The following is a 17,402-nucleotide window of genomic DNA, read 5'->3' on the forward strand; positions in this document are numbered from 1 at the left end:
GCATATTTCAAGTTGTCCTTCCTAATGATGAATCCTCGCTTTTTCGCATAATCGTTATAGAAATCATATGCCTCCTCGTCTGTCCTAAATGTCATGGACATCACCGTCCAATGCTTGTCCAGTGATTCTTGCTGGTATTCATCGTACCCAGTGTCAAAATTGCACTCATCACCATCAGCATCATCATCGTTTTCGCACGCGCCACCAACCTCTCCCTGAAAAAAAAATACAAACAACCTTATATGTCAGTAAGTAGTTGTATAAGGACTATCATATGTATTCACTTTCCACTACTTACTTTGCTCGAGCTATCATTATAAGATGCATCGATGTCGTTTTCGTCATTGGCATCATCCAAAAAATTCCACTCATAGTACCCTTCCACTCCCATCTGTGCAAATTGTAAATATGATATGTAAGATTTGATGTGTTTTTCATGTCACTTTAAAATAACCTACAATACATAAATCCAAACCTACATGACTTCAGCTTTCAGCATATGAATCATCTACATCCATATCCTCATTGTCATCATCCCCTCCTATGTGTGCAAAGTCAAACATGTTATTGTCATCGCGGATGCTTGTATTTAATATGGTTGACAACATGCAGACCACTTACATTGCCACTGTAAGACTCATCCAAACTCATATAATTTTCGCCGTCATGTTCCCCTTCATCCAATGACAATGATCCGTCCTCGCTACCGCCATCATCGCCGTCATATCCTATTTCAGCCTCAATCTATACACGTTCTTATATAATCAAAGATCCATTCAAACATCATGTAACATCTTCGTAATTAAAATCCGTTTTTAAATCACTATGCCAGCGCCTCGCGTACCTCGTTGCCTTCGTCAGACATGAGAATAGTGTTGGGATTCGCCGGAGACTCGACGGCGAACAGCTACGAGCTGACGGCAACGGAGGCGTCTGCCCGACCGAGGCGGTTGTCGGCGTCTAGTCACACACAACGTGAGGGCGAACAGCACGCCGAGCTGACGACGGCGCCGCCATCTGCCCCACCTAGGCGGTTGTCGGCATCCGGTAGCGCACAACGCGTAGGTTTTTTTTCCGTCGGCCAGGTACTGCCGGAGATGGTGGCGGCAAGAGAGGCGGCGGCTGAGGCGACGTGAAAATAGGGTTCGCCCGATCAGTTTTTTTTAATCACTTGGGCGTACGCAGCGGGGCGGGCGTGGGCGTGGACGGGCGGGTATTTTAATACGGCGTGTGAAATGACCGCCTACCCTTTATACGTTGGGGTGTGTGTGTGTGTGTGTGTGTGTGTGTGTGTGTGTGTGTACCGAAGCGCACCTCTTGGAGTACTACAAAGCAACGAGTTTACTGATCCTTAACGAAGAGTTCATTTCAACTTCAATCTTGAGGCAACACAGACTAAACTAGCATCAGGTATTTGACGATCTACTCAGGCAAAAAGCACTACAAAATGTCAAGATCGTGATGTCCAAAGCACCACGGAACGAATCGCAACATCATCTCAACAAACCAAAAACTCTCACGCTGAAGCCAGAGATTCTTCCGCCGCGAGCATATCCAAGAGCATTCCATGAGCAGTACCACCAGCAGCATCAACGGCGACCGCACCGGCGACACCAACAGCAGCAATGTCGGCGCCCGGCGAGCCGCGGCTGTGGAGCCACCACAGCAGGTTGGTCAGCGTGTTGCCGTCGTCGTGCGACGCCAGCGCCCTCGTCTTGGCCAGCGCCGACTCCTTGTCATAGACCCCCTCCAAGGCGTACACGAACCCCTTCCACCCGTCGCCGACGCCGTCCCTGGCCAACGCCGGCGCGGTCCAGCTCACCAGCTCCTTGACGAAGCCGGCGTCCGGGAAGAGGGCCTCGCTGATGGGCACGATCGGCAGGAGCTGGATGCCCAGCCTGCACTCCTTCCACTCCGGCGGCGCGAACCAGAGGCCGCTGTCCCTTTTGTTGGCCCACACGACGCCGACGAGGCGGTTGTTGCTGGTGAAGTCGTCCTCGTAGATCGCGTCGCCCTCACGGATGTGCCACCATGTCTGCGCCGCCAGCATCTCGAGCGCGGTGAGCGTGGCCGCGGCGGAGACGAGGTGTTTGTCCCCGTAGCTCAGCCCGAGGAGCGCGGCGGAGTAGTAGGCGTTGACGGCCTCGCTGGTGCTCTCCTGGTTGCGCCCGTCGCCGAACTCCGTCAGGCCCCCGGCCCAGGAATGCAGCTTCCAGAGATCAAACGTCCTCAGCCTCGGGTAGCTCGCGCCGGCTCCTCGCGACAGCGTCATGAAATCGGCGACCATGGAGCAGGCCTGCGGCATGTACTCGCGCCCCCAGGCCGGGTCGATCTTGGCGAGCACAGCAATGGCGTACACGAAGTAGCCCAGGTGGTAGTGGTGGTCGTTGTAGACCCCGAAGCCGAAGTCGGCGCCGGTGTCCGTCATCCCCTGCCGAGTGACGAGGCCGCCCCACTTGGGATCGTACAGGAAGCCATTGCCCTCGAAGCTGCCGTCCAGCCAGGGCGTGACGGTGGCATTCAGGAACCGGTGCACCGCCGGGATGACGTCGGGGCACCCGACCTCCTCGGCGATCAACGCCAGCCTCGCGGCCCTGGCGACCGCCTTGCCGTAGAAGTAGGACGAGGTGGTCGTGATGGGGCTGGAGGCGAGCTCATCCACGTCCTTGCGCAGCGCGGCCACGATCTCGGGCACCCCGTCCTCGCTGATGCCCCGGGTGGAATGCCAGGCGGGGAACACCGGGTCGGTCCTCAGAGCCCAGGCGTCGCCGACGACGCCGACCAGGTCGCCGTCGATGCTGCGGTACCTGAAGTCGTCGAGCACCCGGACGCGGCTGTCCTTGGAGAGCAGCCGGAGGTGGAGCGGGTGGGCGAGCGTGAGCAGGTCCCCCGACCCCTGCGTGCACCAGGCGTAGTCGACGGAGAAGGGGCGGTCCAGCGCGGCCACCCCGGCCGTCGGGTAGCGGCCGCTGTACCGGTCGAGCACGGCCTCCATGGCCGCGTCGGGCAGGAACGCGACGCGGATGACGCCAAGGAAGCCGGGCGCCGCGAGCCGCGTGACGCCGGACATGGACAGGCGGATCGGCGCGGAGGCGTAGAGGAGGAAGGTCTGGCCGCTGTTCATCCGGAGGCGCCACCTGGTGAGCGAGTCGTCGCGGGGGGCGGCCTCGAGGAAGGCGTGGACGGAGGCGATGGAGATGTCGACGGGGCAACGGGCGCACATGGTGGAGACGGTGACGAAGGGGCTGCCGCGGACGAGGAACGCGCGCAGCGACCGGGAGAAGTCGAGGGTGACGGAGAGGTCGTCGAAGGCGGCGATGTGGTGGCGCCATCCGGCCCCGGCCGCGGCGTCGGCGTCGGACGGGGAGGAGAGGGTGAGGTCGGCGACGAAGGCCTGGGCGTGGAAGGACGGGGAGTGGACGCTCTTGGGGTAGCACACCTTGAGCCCCCCCGCGGCGGACTTGACCAGGTAGGGGTGGATGTACTCGGGCTGGTCCCCGTCGTTGAGCGCGAAGTTCTGGAAGAAGGAGCTGGTGGGGAGCGGCGCGGCGAGGAGGTGCGGGGCGAAGAAGCGGGCCGGGTCCGGGAGCACCGCCGACTCCGCCCGCGGGAACACGGAGGCCCCCGGGGACGGCGTCGGCGTCGGCGTGGGGGCGGGGCTGCGCGTGGACTGCCAGAAGAGGAACGCGGCGAGCGCCACCGCGACGTACGTGGCGACCTGCGCCATCTTCCTCCTCTCCATCCTCTCCGGCGCGTTTCGAGGGGGGCGGCTCCCTCTGCCGCGGCTTTAATAGGCGCCGAGCCGATCTACCTCCCCGCGGCGGAGTGCGGTTTGGGCACGGCGGCCACGGATGGAATGGGGATTCGATGGGGTTCAGAGATTTTGGTAACGCGGCAGCCTCTTGGTAAACCCCAAAAAGTCGTCCTGCTAGAATTTGCCTTCATAAATTTGGGTAGTTGTTCCCTCGTTTTCCCTATTTTGGCTTGACAAATTTTGGTACTAGGAGTATTTCCCTTGCTTTCCCTATTGTGGCTTGACAAATTTTTCTCCAGGTTATTATTAGTAGTGACGCAAATCTCTCTCGATTCAAACAAAAGAACAGTCGTTCATATGATTATTACAAGGATTACAACGATGACGAAACCAGCGATCAGAGTACAAAGTATTCGTACAAACAAACAATATGGACTCACGCTGTCAGCAATATCAACATGGTAATAATTCTCCCCTGGCCAAGACAGGAAGTAGCAGCATTTCTACAATGATATTATTCACTTGTAGCAGCAGGTTTACATATACAATGGCAAGACAAACTTTTACAAGAGTAATTTGCACCGAGAGGGTTTAAGCAACTGCTCGACTCCCAGGTGCAATAGCAAACTCTGAGTTGGCATGACAGCATTGTGCCGACGCTTTATGCAACGATTTCCTTCTCTTCCAACTACCCATTTTCTTACATCAAGAAAACTTCCTTCCCTCCGTTCCAACGCTTTCAAGGGATAGGTTACAGGTATGCATTTTCAGGTACCAATATAATTCAGGCGCACGCGGCCCTCTTTTAGGGGTTCTCCAGCAAAGCCTTCTGAGGGAGGAGTTGTTGACAGGATTGGGTGCGCCCTCATTGCAATAGCCCGCTTCTCTTCCCCCAGCCCATGGCTATTACATACAGGATCGTGCACCCAGCAATGGTGCCGAAAGTGGTTTCCCAAAACTTAACATGTGCTGCTCGCGTCTGCTCCTCGCCTACGGGATTGTAAAGAGAGATGCCAATGTTCATCCCGAAAAGACCAACGACAGCCACTCCGGCAGTAATGACAACCGTCGCGGTCGAGAGCATGACCCCCATCTGTAGAAGCTGATTCTGCTTGTCGTCCAACATTATGTTGATGTAATCCTCGGTGTCATCAACATACTCCCTCAGCTTCAAGCAAGGACACAACAAATATAAGCTTAGGCCTCCTTTGGTTTGCAGGAATTTCATAGGATAGGATTCTTATAAGATTTTTTCCTTTAGAGCCCTTTGGTTCATAGGAATAGATTCCTATTCCTACATAGGATTGGTTCCTATCCTCCACATTTCATAGGAAAATAAAAAAGAACCTAGACTCAATGGAAAAATTCCTTTGATGTCAACCAAATGACATCTCCTTTCCTATTCCTACTCATAGGATTTGACATACATGCCATCTCATTTCCTACAAAATTCCTATTCCTACGATAATCCTATCCTATGAACCAAAAGAGGCCTAAGAGTTTGGTTTACAATTCTACTACATAAAACTCCCTACGCTAATGTCTCAAGGTTAGAAAGAATATTGCTGACAGAAAATGGCACATAAGATAAATCATTCTAGAGAACCCACAGTAAAATCAATCGAGGGTAGAATGGACTCAAGCAAAACACAAAACACTGTATTCTCATATTAGCTTGTTCAAAGGGGTCATTTCAGTAAACTGGGCAAGATGATTTCTTCTTTTATTGAGTGAAGCATAGCATTTTATAAGTTTCGCCTTAACTTTGTTTTCTTATACACTAACAGAACAGCATTTTACATTCTTAAATACCACGTATAGCATTATAAAATTTACAATCCTGATCTCAAGTTCTTTTACCTGCTAAGAAAATACTTCATGTTAACAATAAATAAGTGGGCAGGATCTCAGCAATATTCGGAATGGTGCAAGTAACATGAGAAGGAGAAAAACAGAGAGAGAAGAACGCTTACATGCGAAAGCTTATTTAGTGTACCGTCAATTTGCACAAAGTAGGCCTCTAAAAGCATCTCCAGTTCTTCAATGTTGGGCTTATAACCAATAGAGCTGCCATTGCTTGCAGTTCCAGCTGGCTCGCTTCGATAATCCTCATCCCTACACACAAATGAAATGATTCCACACATTTAACATATTGATGCATGCATATAGATGCATACGACTAGTAAGGACTATTTTATGGTCTATGGAAATAGCAGATACGAATCCATCTATAAGAAGAAAGTAGAGATGTCTCGCTTTGATGACTTACATATCCTCCTCCAACTGAGATGGGTCATGATCATGATCATGATCATCAACCTCAACTCTAGATGAAGTCTCACTGATATCTTCTCGAGCAAGTTTTTCTGTCAAGTACATTTCGGCCATATCCATTTCATCGTCCAATAGATGCTCAAGCTCATCCCTCACCTATCAGAATGTATATTTTTTTATCAAGGTGGAATTATTCTGCGGAATCTAGAAGGGAAAGGAGTGCAGAAGATTTAAGCGAATAGACTTTTGCGAGGACATTATAGCAGGGATAATAGATATAGAGGTAGGTGGTGGCCGGATGTGTTGTATACTTGTATGGTGAAGGTTTGGATGGTTTGGCAAAGTTCTTTCACATAGTTACAGAGGTCGCACAAACACTGATCATTCAAAAGTAGCCAGCAGAATGAAACAACAAATTGTGTTTGACAACACCTACCTAAGATATAGCGGCAGTAGAAATTGAAGAGAGGATGGACATTGATATTATATTGAATCCTCAAACAAGTTAAATTGCGTACCTTCTGCACGCGTCCAGAGATTGCCACCAGCCGGCTCTTAATTTGCCTAACTCGCTCAAGATTCAGGGTACTGATCTTTGAAGTTAGCTCATCCAATGCTGGATATGCCTCTTTCTCCAGAGTCACAGTCTGGGAAAAAAAAGATCAGTTACTATCTAAAACTACAAGTGCACCATGTTCTGCCTACTTGTGAGAACTGAGATGTACTGCTATCTCAAAAGTAGTTTGTAAACTTGACCATATATTAAAATAAAACAGAGAACAGTCAAAAGACTACGCCAGACAGACCAGCTTAAGAACAGCTTCTACACTAAGCATGATTCCATCTATCAATAATTAAATAAAAACAGGACTTTCCCAGGTTTTCTGAGAAAGACGGGATTATCAAACTTCTATAAATTGCTCCAACCAGGCTTCAAGTTTATCCAATAAGCAGAGGTGAAGAAATCGGCCAACATCATATGTAATAACAAAGGCCCAATATCAAACAAGTCATAATGTAATATGAACCATAGCTTGTTGAAACAACTATCCTAAGATGGCAAATAGATTAATCCAGTTGTATTAAAATATCTTGAATAATCTTCACAAATAAGATGAAGCACATACCTCCTCTTCCAGAGATCTACAAGCTGACTCGAGACACACTTCAAGCGCACGGAATTCAAAGGGTAAAACCTTGGTGCTTCCATCTTTCATAGCAGTCAATGTGGGCACACTGCTGCTGTGAGTCATTTCACCCACCGCATTAGGAGTCCTCTTAGCCATCTCCAGTTCATGTCCTTTAGATGAACTAGGAGCAGGAAATGGTGAAGCAATTGCAGATGATTCACCATCCATATCAGTAAACTCTGCAGCCTGTTAAAATAAGAAATGTCACATATCCCTCACAGTATCGCCATAGCTACATAGCAGCAGACGCAAGTGGAATAGCCTACAGAGTCAGAATTCAAGAACAGTTTGAGATCAAACTGTGCAAACCATAGTTCCTTTTTTAACTAGCTCAGCAGCTCCCTCTAGAAAGATGAAGGAATGTGGACTACACAGCTTGCTGTTGGTATTCAAGGTTTTCACTTGAAACTGTTTCTGAACAGCCTTAGCTTGTACTTTTCAGAAAAACCTATTTGATCTGATCACCCATGTCTTCTTACATGCATCCAATCAGTAAAGTGCAAAATTTCGCATGGCAGCAGAACATATATTGTACCAATTGTATGAAGGTCTGATGCTGCTTTTGGCAAATGTCCAGTTCAGTTCACCAGCAATTTCTCAAAACATGACAACAAACAAATTAACTTGTATTCTTGGCACTGTATGCTGTTTAGACAAGTCTTAAGACATGGGTGGGGTGATTGAACAAATCTACTCGACAACAGGGGCAGCACCAGCACAACTGGCCAATTGCAGTGTTGAGAAACCATGAAAAACATCTGATCCCACACGACACAGCAAAGTTATAGATCTGTCAATAGTTACTACCACTAGCAACATTCAGGTCCTAATCCAGATGTTATGTTTCTACTTTTCAGTGTAATATAAGATTATATATGACTCAAAATCTTATACTAGTACAACTGTTTCCACTTAACTGTAATATCCACCTACAGTTCAGAATATTGTGCAATGGTTACTTTACTAGCCTAAATCACAAGCCTAGAAGCAAGCAAATGGTGAATCGACAGAAAGGTAGTGGTTCAAGCAAGACCTGGTCCGCGGAGTAAGCGAGCACGCGGGCCTGGAGGTCGCGGACGAAGCGCGCGAAGTCGGGGTCCTTGGAGTTGGGGAGCAGCACCTCGGCGGCGGTGATGACGGCCTTGACGCGCTCGAGGTTGACGACGATGGCGCGCTCGCGGCCGAGGATCGTGGACGGGTAGGACAGCAGCGGGTCGAGCACCCTCAGGTCCCGCGCCGGCAGCCCCGTACGCGCCATCACCGCGTGCTTCCCGGCCTCCTCCACCCGCGCCCGCCCCGACGCCGGCACCACCAGCCACTCCCGGCTCGCCGCCGCCGCGGCGGCGGCCGCCCCCGCCTTCCGCCTCACCACGCCGCCGCCCGGCCCCGTCGCTGTGGGCCTCATCCTCTGCTCCCGGAGCTAGGGTTTCGACTGCGATCGTCGGCGGGAGCTGGAGCTGGAGGTATGCGTGGTCGGCTGCGGCGAGATGCGGGTTTCCGACTGAAAATTGTGGGGGGCGGCCGACGCGACCCAGGGGCGGATGTCTCGCGGAGCGCACTCATGGGCTGATCTTTTTCTTCCGTGGCAAAATTGCCTCCTGCTTGGTGAGTTTTTCCTTCTAACAAAAAAGTAGCGAAATGGAAAGTGTTATTTTGGGCAGCGGCAAATCTAGAGGGGTTTTTTTTTCGACAGGGCGACCTAAAGGTTTGGACGTCAATAATCTCTCAGAAAGAAATTATCGAATTCAAAGTCAACCTAAAGGTTTGGACTTCCTAACGGACGACTCAGTGCACCTCATCTTCTGTGTTTCCCCAAGTCATTCACTGCCAACTACTTATTGATGTTCACGGACTTTCCATGCACAATCAACACGATGGCAATTGCATTTTGAACGGTAGATTCATCATGTTGGCGTGCCACTTGGTGAAGGCAAGAAACTATACAATGGTGGATATCGTGGGCAATGGGGTGGAGGAGGGGCAAGATTGCATTTTCATTCGAGAGGGGTTTGCCGGCCGCCACCATGGCGGCAACAAGACTCTTCATATTGTGATAATATTCAAGAGCCGAGAGATCCTTTTTCTACAGGTTTGAGAGTTGGTATCACACATGCATGATGCGAGTGCGCCCTTGGAAGGCGAACATGTCATGGAGTGTAGACCAAAGGACGGTGGCGGAAGTGAAGAGGGTCGTCTAGCCGAGGATCTCCTCAGTCATGTAGCCAAGCAGTGTGATCATGACAGTATGATGATGTTGCTGGTACCACCGAAGGAAGTCAGGATTGGCTATCTACTGGCAACATCGTCGGTGCCTTCGGTGATGGTATGTGGACCATCGGCATAGCCAAACAGGCCTTGAGCACAGAGGGCGGGGACGGCTTGAGTCCTCTAGAGAAGGAATTTGCCGCTCGTGAGGCGGATAGTGTTGAGGTTGCCGATGGCACTGGCGGAGATGAGAGCAGAGGGACTAGAACCAACAACAACGGCGCCCGTGTTTGCGTTGGTGTTGGCATGAGAGGTTGGAGCCATGGCTACGAGAGAAGAGATAACAGAATCTTAATGCTCTGATTACCAAGTTAAAAAGATTGGTTTCCCGTTGTGATTACCACCGGCCTCTCCTCAATTTACATCCACGTACGAAGTATGATAGATACAACTGGTTAGAATTACAACCATATGATTAGGTAAGAACACCATATACAACAAACTCAATCTAAAAAGAACGAGACCAGAGGGGCAAGCATCCCACGACATATTTTTATATGAAGGGCGAGAAACACAGTTGGATATTCGCACCCGCGAGTGGTCGAACTTGGCTGGCCTGGAACCAAGATAGGGTCCATATCACTGAGCTAGCGTTATACAGGAAAAAAATACTGATCTACATGCCCTAATTCTTCATTTCTCCCGTGCAAAGTGGAGTGTCACATGTTCTGGGTGTAGATCAGGCTTACGCACACACAAAGCCTAAGAGCATCTTTGTCGTGGAATTGTCACAACAGATGTCCTAGAAGAAGGACTTAGTCGTAGGGCCATCGCAGCTAGGTTAACTTAAAGGGGTTAAACGAGACAAAGGACACGGAGAGTTTATACTGGTTTGGCCCCTTACGATGAAGGTAAAGGCCTACTCCAGTTTGGGATTGTATTGCTAGGGTTTTGATTACCAGGGAGCGGATACACTTGACCTAGTTCTCGATCTCTTGTTTCTTGCCCTAAGCCGCCGCCGGGTCGTCCCTTTATATACACAGGTTGACGCCCGGCGGTTCACAGAGTCCCAGCCGGCTCATACACAACGTGTCCATCTCAGTGACTAACTACACATGCCTTACAACACAAGTCATACATACATGGTGGTTCATCCTCCCGGGCCTTAAGTCTCTTCTGGGCCTTGGACTGTCAATGGGCTCATATGATCCGCCATCTTCATTGGTAAACTGCCAGTGGTATGACCCGGCCCCTCCTGGGCGATTCATACCCAATAGTCATATCCCCAACATTAGGCCACAGGTTGATTTGAACTTGTTCATGTCAATCTTCAATATCTGACCTGACAAAATCTTGCATCACCTTTATTTGATAAACCTTGCTATAAACCGCCATGACGTTAGCTCACTGAATTCTCTTAAGCCGCCATGATGTCACTTCACATTAACTTCACACATGGCCCACAACATCTTAATTGATCCTTATCTTAATAAACGTCTCGAGAATCAAGGCGTCCATATAGCCATATAATGATTTCAGCCCCTCGATTCTCGTGCATGCCTTGCAGCCACCCCCTTATAAACAGGGGCAGGGGGTCTTTTTCATTTTCTCCTTCGTCTTCCTCCTTCGCACGACCGCACCAGCGCTCAAGCTCCGCCGCTGCGACCTCCGACCGTCGCATCACCGCAGGCCGCTGCATCAACCTGATCGGACCAGAGAACTCCGGCAAGCCACCGCAGCCCATCTGCAACTATAAGTGCTTCTCTTCCTCAACTTCAGATCTGCTTTTAGGGTTCGGGCTTGTTCGTCCGTGTTCTTGCTATTTCTTGCATTGTTCCCATCAAATCTGATTATTCTTATTCTAGATAAGCCATAAATCTTGTGCAGAAGTAGTTCCAACACCATTTCCATTATTAGAACAACATCTCTCCATAGAAGATCTCATTAGGGTATCCAAACCTTTCCACTGCCGCCACCTTAGGCTAGAATTTTACTGCTTTTTTTAAACTGTGGTAGATCCAAAATTATAGTGGTAACTTGTGAAAACATGTTCGATCACCACTTGATAAATTTGAAGTGCCATAACTATTACGGTGGCTTATACTGTAAACCATGATCTATCATAAGACACCAAATTTTGTTAAACCACCACCATACGCTTTATAACTTGCCTGACCCGGCAATATATCTCCGGTTTAACCATGCTTACACATAATTTTAACTCTGCAACATATATCTTGACGGTTAGACTCTGTCCGGCTTACCAGCAAAATCCTTAATCCGGTTGGTACCATTAGTCCCCATTTAAACCACCAATACTTCAATGTTCATTGCCCGGCTTAATTTGTCAATTGTTCATAGCACCTTGCCTTTGAATCAATGATCCAGTTTAATAGCATGACCTTAAACCGGTAATGTTTCCTTCATTTATCACTTTGTTTTCGAAGATGGTCAGGACCGTCACCGCCTGCAACTGGGTTGTTTCCCGGGTCACCGAGGAAGATTTGAAAGAATATGTTCAGACCGGCGTGCTAACCAAGAAAGAAGCCATCCACTGGAGGGTTCCGGGTAATGAAACTCGCCCTAAGACAAAAGATGTTGAAGTGGTGGTTTTCATGGATCATATGGACCGGAGCTTTAGTCCTCCCGGCTCAAGATTCTTCCGTGACGTGCTGCATTTCTTCAAGCTCCATCCACAAGATATCGGACCAAACTCCGTTCCAAATATCTGCAATTTCCAAGTGTTTAGCGAGGTGTACCTTCAACAAGAGCCCACCGTAGAACTATTGAGAGAGTTCTACTATTTGAACCGGCAGAATGAATTCACAGATGGACCTAGCCTTGAACTAGGCGACATATCCATACAACACCGAAAAGAGGCCATCTTCCCCGCTGCTAACCCGCCCAGTCACCCAAAGGACTGGAACTAGACTTGGTTTTATTGCCAAGACACCTCACCAGAAGGAGAAAATCCCCTACCGGGTTACCGCGCCAGTCGGCTCAGTAGCAGACATCCTCTTCCGGACCGTATCAGCACAGCGGAACGAAAGAAATAAGTGCCAAGTTTTGCACAAATCCGGGCTCTGATGGCCAACAGCTTGACCAGGATCGATCTAGTTCGCTGCTGGGTCGCCTAGAGAATATTACCTCTAAGCATCCTGCTTGGTTTAATGTGTGAGTATACCGGCGAGTTAGCAGATCCTCGACGCCATTGTCAGATTGAGATAACTGAAGAGGACATCAACAACATGACCAAGACTCTATTGAATGAGAGCTTGGAGGATTGCAGTCAATTCGGGCTGAGTCCTTTCTGTATTCTGAATAAGCCACCAGCTATAAGTTTGACTCTGGCTCATACTTAACTCATATTTTCAGTTGTCTTGATCGTACTCATTTTTTGTTTACAGGCCGACTCATCCTTCTGGGATAAGAAATTGCCCGAAAAACCAAAGAAGACCCGGACAAAGACTAAGGCCACCAAAAGGCCTGCTAAGAAGAAATCCAACACTGCCGAATTATTCAACTTGGATGACAAAGATGATGATGACGAGTCGGAGGTAGAACTTGATTCCCTTGGCTCGTTTTTTGTGCATCTTATTGACAATGACTATTATCAGGATGAGGCGGAGGCCAACCATGCAGCTGATGCAGAGGTAATTATTCTTTCCTCCGGCTCAGAACCTCTGCCAACACAGAAAACTCGACAAGCAAGCCGGAAAGTAAGATTTTCTCACCCTTTAGCTCACTTGGATCCCAACTTTCTTTTGAAGAAGCAGCAACATGAAGCTCGCCGCACAACCCGGAACAGTGGCGGCGGAGTGTTATCCTCCGGCTTACCCAACACCTCAGCACCTCGCAAACGTCAACCGGAGGTTTCAAACATTTATGACTTAGATTATCCCAAGGCGGGTCTTTTTCATCAACCTCTTAATCCGTCTAATTCAAATTATCAGGGAATGTCTCTTTCCTCCTCCGGCGACTCAACAGGGACTCACATCCCAACCTTCAAGACTGTACCTGGGTAAGGGTATATTTAATCCATCAAACTTCATACTTTATTGATATGCTGACATCTGTGTATTTCTTATTCTCGATGGCCAGGCTAAACCCAGTAAAAAGGCGAAACTGAACAAGCCGCCTGACGACTCCAATCCGTCTGAGCCGGAAAAACAACACCCCGAATCTTCTAACCCAATTGTTGAAGCCACCATTGATGACCCGTCACCAGAAGACCATGAAATCTCCGTAGACCATATGGATGTTGAGCCGGCCATTTCTAAGCCGCCAAGCCCAGCTAAGCGTACTGAAGAGAAGACTGATGACGTCATCGTCACTGGGTTTGGTTACACAGCACCGGGTAACCCCACTGTCTTATCCAAGCACAATGCCAAGGAAGAAATTTCTGCTGATGATAAAGGCAAGTGGAAGGTAGACTTAGAGAGCTACGCCCAGTTCAGTGCCCAAGACATCCACTCTTGTTACTTGAACCGTCTATACACCAGCCGTGATTTTGAAGTTGGCTTAATCAATTTGATGAAGGAACGCTATGAGGTAATCCAATCACTATTCTCTTCATAATCATATGTCTATCAGCCGCCAAGTGTAACGCCCTCGATGCGGCTATATCTCCCACGTGTCGAAGCACGACTTAGAGGCATAACCGCATTGAAAGCAATGTTACAAGTGAGGTACTCTTCACACAACCAATGTAATACATAAGGGAAAGAGATACATATAGTTGGCTTACAATCGCCACTTCACACAATATACATGAATAAAGCATTACATCACCCAGATACAATCAAGGTCCGACTATGAAACCAAAATAAAAGAAGACTACCCCAAATGCTACATAGATCCCCGATCGACCCAACTGGGCTCCACTACTGATCAACTAGAACGAAACAACACAAAGGGCAAGATCTTCATCGAGCTCCTCCTTGAGCTTGGTTGCGTCACCTGCTCGGTAACATCGGCACCTGCAAACTGGTTTTGGAAGTATCTGTGAGTCACGGGGACTCAACAATCTCACACCCGCGCGATCAAGACTATTTAAGCTTATAGGAAGGGTAAAAGGTATGATGTGGAGCTGCAGCAAGTGACTAGCATATCTGGTGGCTAACATATACGCAAATGAGAGCGAGAAGAGAAGGCAAAGCACGATCGATGAACTATGATCAAGAAGTGATCCTAGAACAACCTACGTCAAGCATAACTCCAACACCGTGTTCACTTCCCGGACTCCGCCGGAAAGAGACCATCACGGTTACACACGCGGTTGATGTATTTTAAATTAAGATCAACTTCAGGTTTTCTACAACCGGACATTAACAAATTCCCATCTGCCCATAACCACGGGCACGGCTTTCGAAAGTTCAAATCCTTGCAGGGGAGTCCCAACTTAGCCCATCACAAGTTCTCACGGTCAACGAAGGATATTCCTTCTCCCAAGACAATCCGATCAGACTCGGCATCCCGGTTACAAGACATCCTCGACAATGGTAAAACAAGTCCAGCAACACCGCCCGAATGTGCCGACAAATCCCGATAGGAGCTGCACATATCTCGTTCTCAGGGCACACTGAGATGAGACATCCTACGAGTAAAACCAACCCTCAAGTTGCCCCGAGGTGGCCCCGCAGTCTACTCGGTCGGACAAACACTCAGAGGAGCACTTGCCCAGGGGGGTTTAAATAAAGATGACCCTTGAGTCTGCAGAACCCAAGGGAAAAAGAGGCTAGGTGACGAATGGTAAAACCAAAGTTGGGCATTGCTGGAGGAGTTTTATTCAAGGCGAACTGTCAAGGGGTTCCCATTATAACCCAACCGTGTAAGGAACACAAAATCCGGGAACATAACACCGATATGAAGGAAACTAGGGCAGCAAGAGTGGAACAAAACACCGGGCATAAGGCCGAGCCTTCCACCCTTCACCAAGTATATAGATGCGTTAATTAAATAAGAGATATTGTGATATCCCAATAAAATATCCATGTTCCAACAAGGAACAACTCCAATCTTCACCTGCAACTAGCAACGCTATAAGAGGGGCTGAGCAAAGCGGTAACATAGCCAAACAACGGTTTGCTAGGATAAGGTGGGTTAGAGGCTTGGCTTAACAATATGGGAGGCATGATAAGCAAGTGGTAGGTATCGCAGCATAGGCATAGCAAAAGAGCGAGCAACTAGCAAGCAAAGATAGAAGTGATTTCGAGGGTATGATCATCTTGCCTGAGATCCCGCAAGGAAGAAGAACGAGTCCATGAAGAAGACAAACGGACGTAGTCGAACGGGTCCTCACAAACGCGATGTTATCGGAACCAACTCGAAGAAACAACACCGAAAAGAAGCACACAACATAGTAAACAACCAACACATGAACATGGTATGATATGCGGGATGCAGTATGTGATGCATATGCATGATTTGGAAAGGAATGATTGAACCTGGTCTCAACTTGGAAATCTAAGAGTGCCACTGGAAAGGTGAGTTGATTTTGGTTAAAATCGATATAAAGATCACCGGAATCGGATGCACGGTTTGAAAATGGCAAGCAAAAACAAATATGTCACCGGTCTGCGATAAACAGCAAGTGACCATCTAAACGTAACAAGATAAATATGCTACAGCACTCAAACATGGCAACAAAATACATGGTAGGGATCCACTCATGATGCTTGACAAAAGATGAACACTGAGCTACGACTAATTCACTCAATAGCAGGTTCAAACAAGCATGGCAAAAGTGCAAAAGATAACAGGTTTCAGACTTAGTGAAATTAACACAAGTCTGGAATTTATCATCAGGAAGCACACTTTAGAGTATGAAAACTACATGCTACAGGAACTTAACATGGTAAAGCAAGGCATGGCATGAATCTACTCAAAGCACTTAACAAAAGTCCCTTAGTGACCTTGAGCCAAAAGGGATCAGAAAATACAATTGCAAGCATGTGAACATAGCAAAAACATAAACAGATTCAGACTTAGTGAAAAACTGGAGCAAGGCAAAACAGTTAGCGAGTAGGCATGTTTACGAGCTCGATGCACTCACTACAGAGCATGGCATGACAAACTAAGCATACACCCATCAAGAAGACATGGCACAGAAGCAAGACATGGCAAGAACAACAACATAGCATGCACGGATCAATAGCAACAACCTCGGCAAAATCGCTAAACATGTCAACAATCCGCCAGGATCATATTATAGCAAAAGCAGAGCTCGATTGACTCAAGCTAGGATGCTCCATAAATGCAAACAAAGACATGGATGGATAGAGCACAACATTACTAACAAAACATCCTTACTGATCCTCCTCAAAAGAGGCACGGATCACTAGGAAACAACATGAACATATGGCATAAAAACAATAACAGGACAAGGACTTAGTGAAATTCTAAGTCCATGAAATCAGCATCATTGAGTAAGCTACTCTGCATGCTTGTGCTAGTCACCACAAATATCACAAAAATACATGGTATACACCCCTGTAAAGATGGCATGGCATATAACAAAACACATGTAGAGCTCAGGATCATAGCATGCACACATAAATCATGGCAAAAATGACAAAAGGCCATTTGCTGAAACAGATCTGACATAATCATCACATAGACCTCTTCCAGTAGCATTTCGGGCATCAAGATGAGCTCAAATGAAAATGATGCAATGAGATGAAATGATGTACTCGTCGAGACGAACATTTTGATATGCTACACGCACGAATCGGAGCAACGGGTGTAGAGTTATGGCATGATGAAGATTGCATAAAAATTAGGGTTACGAGGGGAAAGTCAACCGAGGTGGATCTCAGATCTGGATCCAGATCCGGGCGGTACTGTAGCAATCGGCGCACGAGCGCCGAGGGCGGCGGTGCGAGCTCGCCGGAACGGAGAAGAGGCGGCGGTGGCGGCGTCGAGGACGGCGCGGGGCGGCGGTGGCCGGCGAGGAGCGCTCGGCTGCCGGAGCACCGGGC

The 17,402-nt window shown here is 48.4% G+C and overlaps 2 protein-coding genes across 2 annotated transcripts; both read right to left on the bottom strand.

The window, feature by feature from the left end:
• Positions 1–1,450: 1,450 nt before the first annotated feature.
• Positions 1,451–3,839, bottom strand: LOC119269998 (probable endo-1,3(4)-beta-glucanase ARB_01444). The gene has a single exon (XM_037551939.1). It carries the CDS (start codon positions 3,740–3,742, stop codon positions 1,517–1,519), a length of 2,226 nt encoding a protein of 741 aa, XP_037407836.1. The 5' UTR covers positions 3,743–3,839; the 3' UTR covers positions 1,451–1,516.
• Positions 3,840–4,166: 327 nt separating this feature from the next.
• Positions 4,167–8,623, bottom strand: LOC119269999 (magnesium transporter MRS2-F). Its single transcript, XM_037551940.1, has 6 exons — positions 8,252–8,623; positions 7,156–7,404; positions 6,547–6,675; positions 6,024–6,184; positions 5,728–5,869; positions 4,167–4,922 (listed from the first exon to the last, which is right to left on the bottom strand). The coding sequence occupies exons 1-6, from the start codon at positions 8,621–8,623 to the stop codon at positions 4,620–4,622; spliced, it is 1,356 nt and encodes a 451-aa protein (XP_037407837.1). The 3' UTR covers positions 4,167–4,619.
• Positions 8,624–17,402: the final 8,779 nt, after the last annotated feature.

This window comes from Triticum dicoccoides, chromosome 3A (assembly GCF_002162155.2).
Source record: "Triticum dicoccoides isolate Atlit2015 ecotype Zavitan chromosome 3A, WEW_v2.0, whole genome shotgun sequence".
Lineage (NCBI taxonomy): Eukaryota > Viridiplantae > Streptophyta > Magnoliopsida > Poales > Poaceae > Triticum > Triticum dicoccoides.

Bases quoted from the DNA above. Each gene is read 5' to 3' on its own strand.
- LOC119269998 (XM_037551939.1), bottom strand. From the start codon at position 3,742: ATGGAGAGGAGGAAGATGGCGCAGGTCGCCACGTACGTCGCGGTGGCG.
- LOC119269999 (XM_037551940.1), bottom strand. From the start codon at position 8,623: ATGAGGCCCACAGCGACGGGGCCGGGCGGCGGCGTGGTGAGGCGGAAG. The intron at 7,405-8,251 runs GTCTTGCTTGAA...TTATTTTAACAG, and splicing joins TCGCTTACTCCGCGGACCAG to GCTGCAGAGTTTACTGATAT. The intron at 5,870-6,023 runs GTAAGTCATCAA...ATTTGTGTGTAG, and splicing joins TCTCAGTTGGAGGAGGATAT to GGATGAGGATTATCGAAGCG.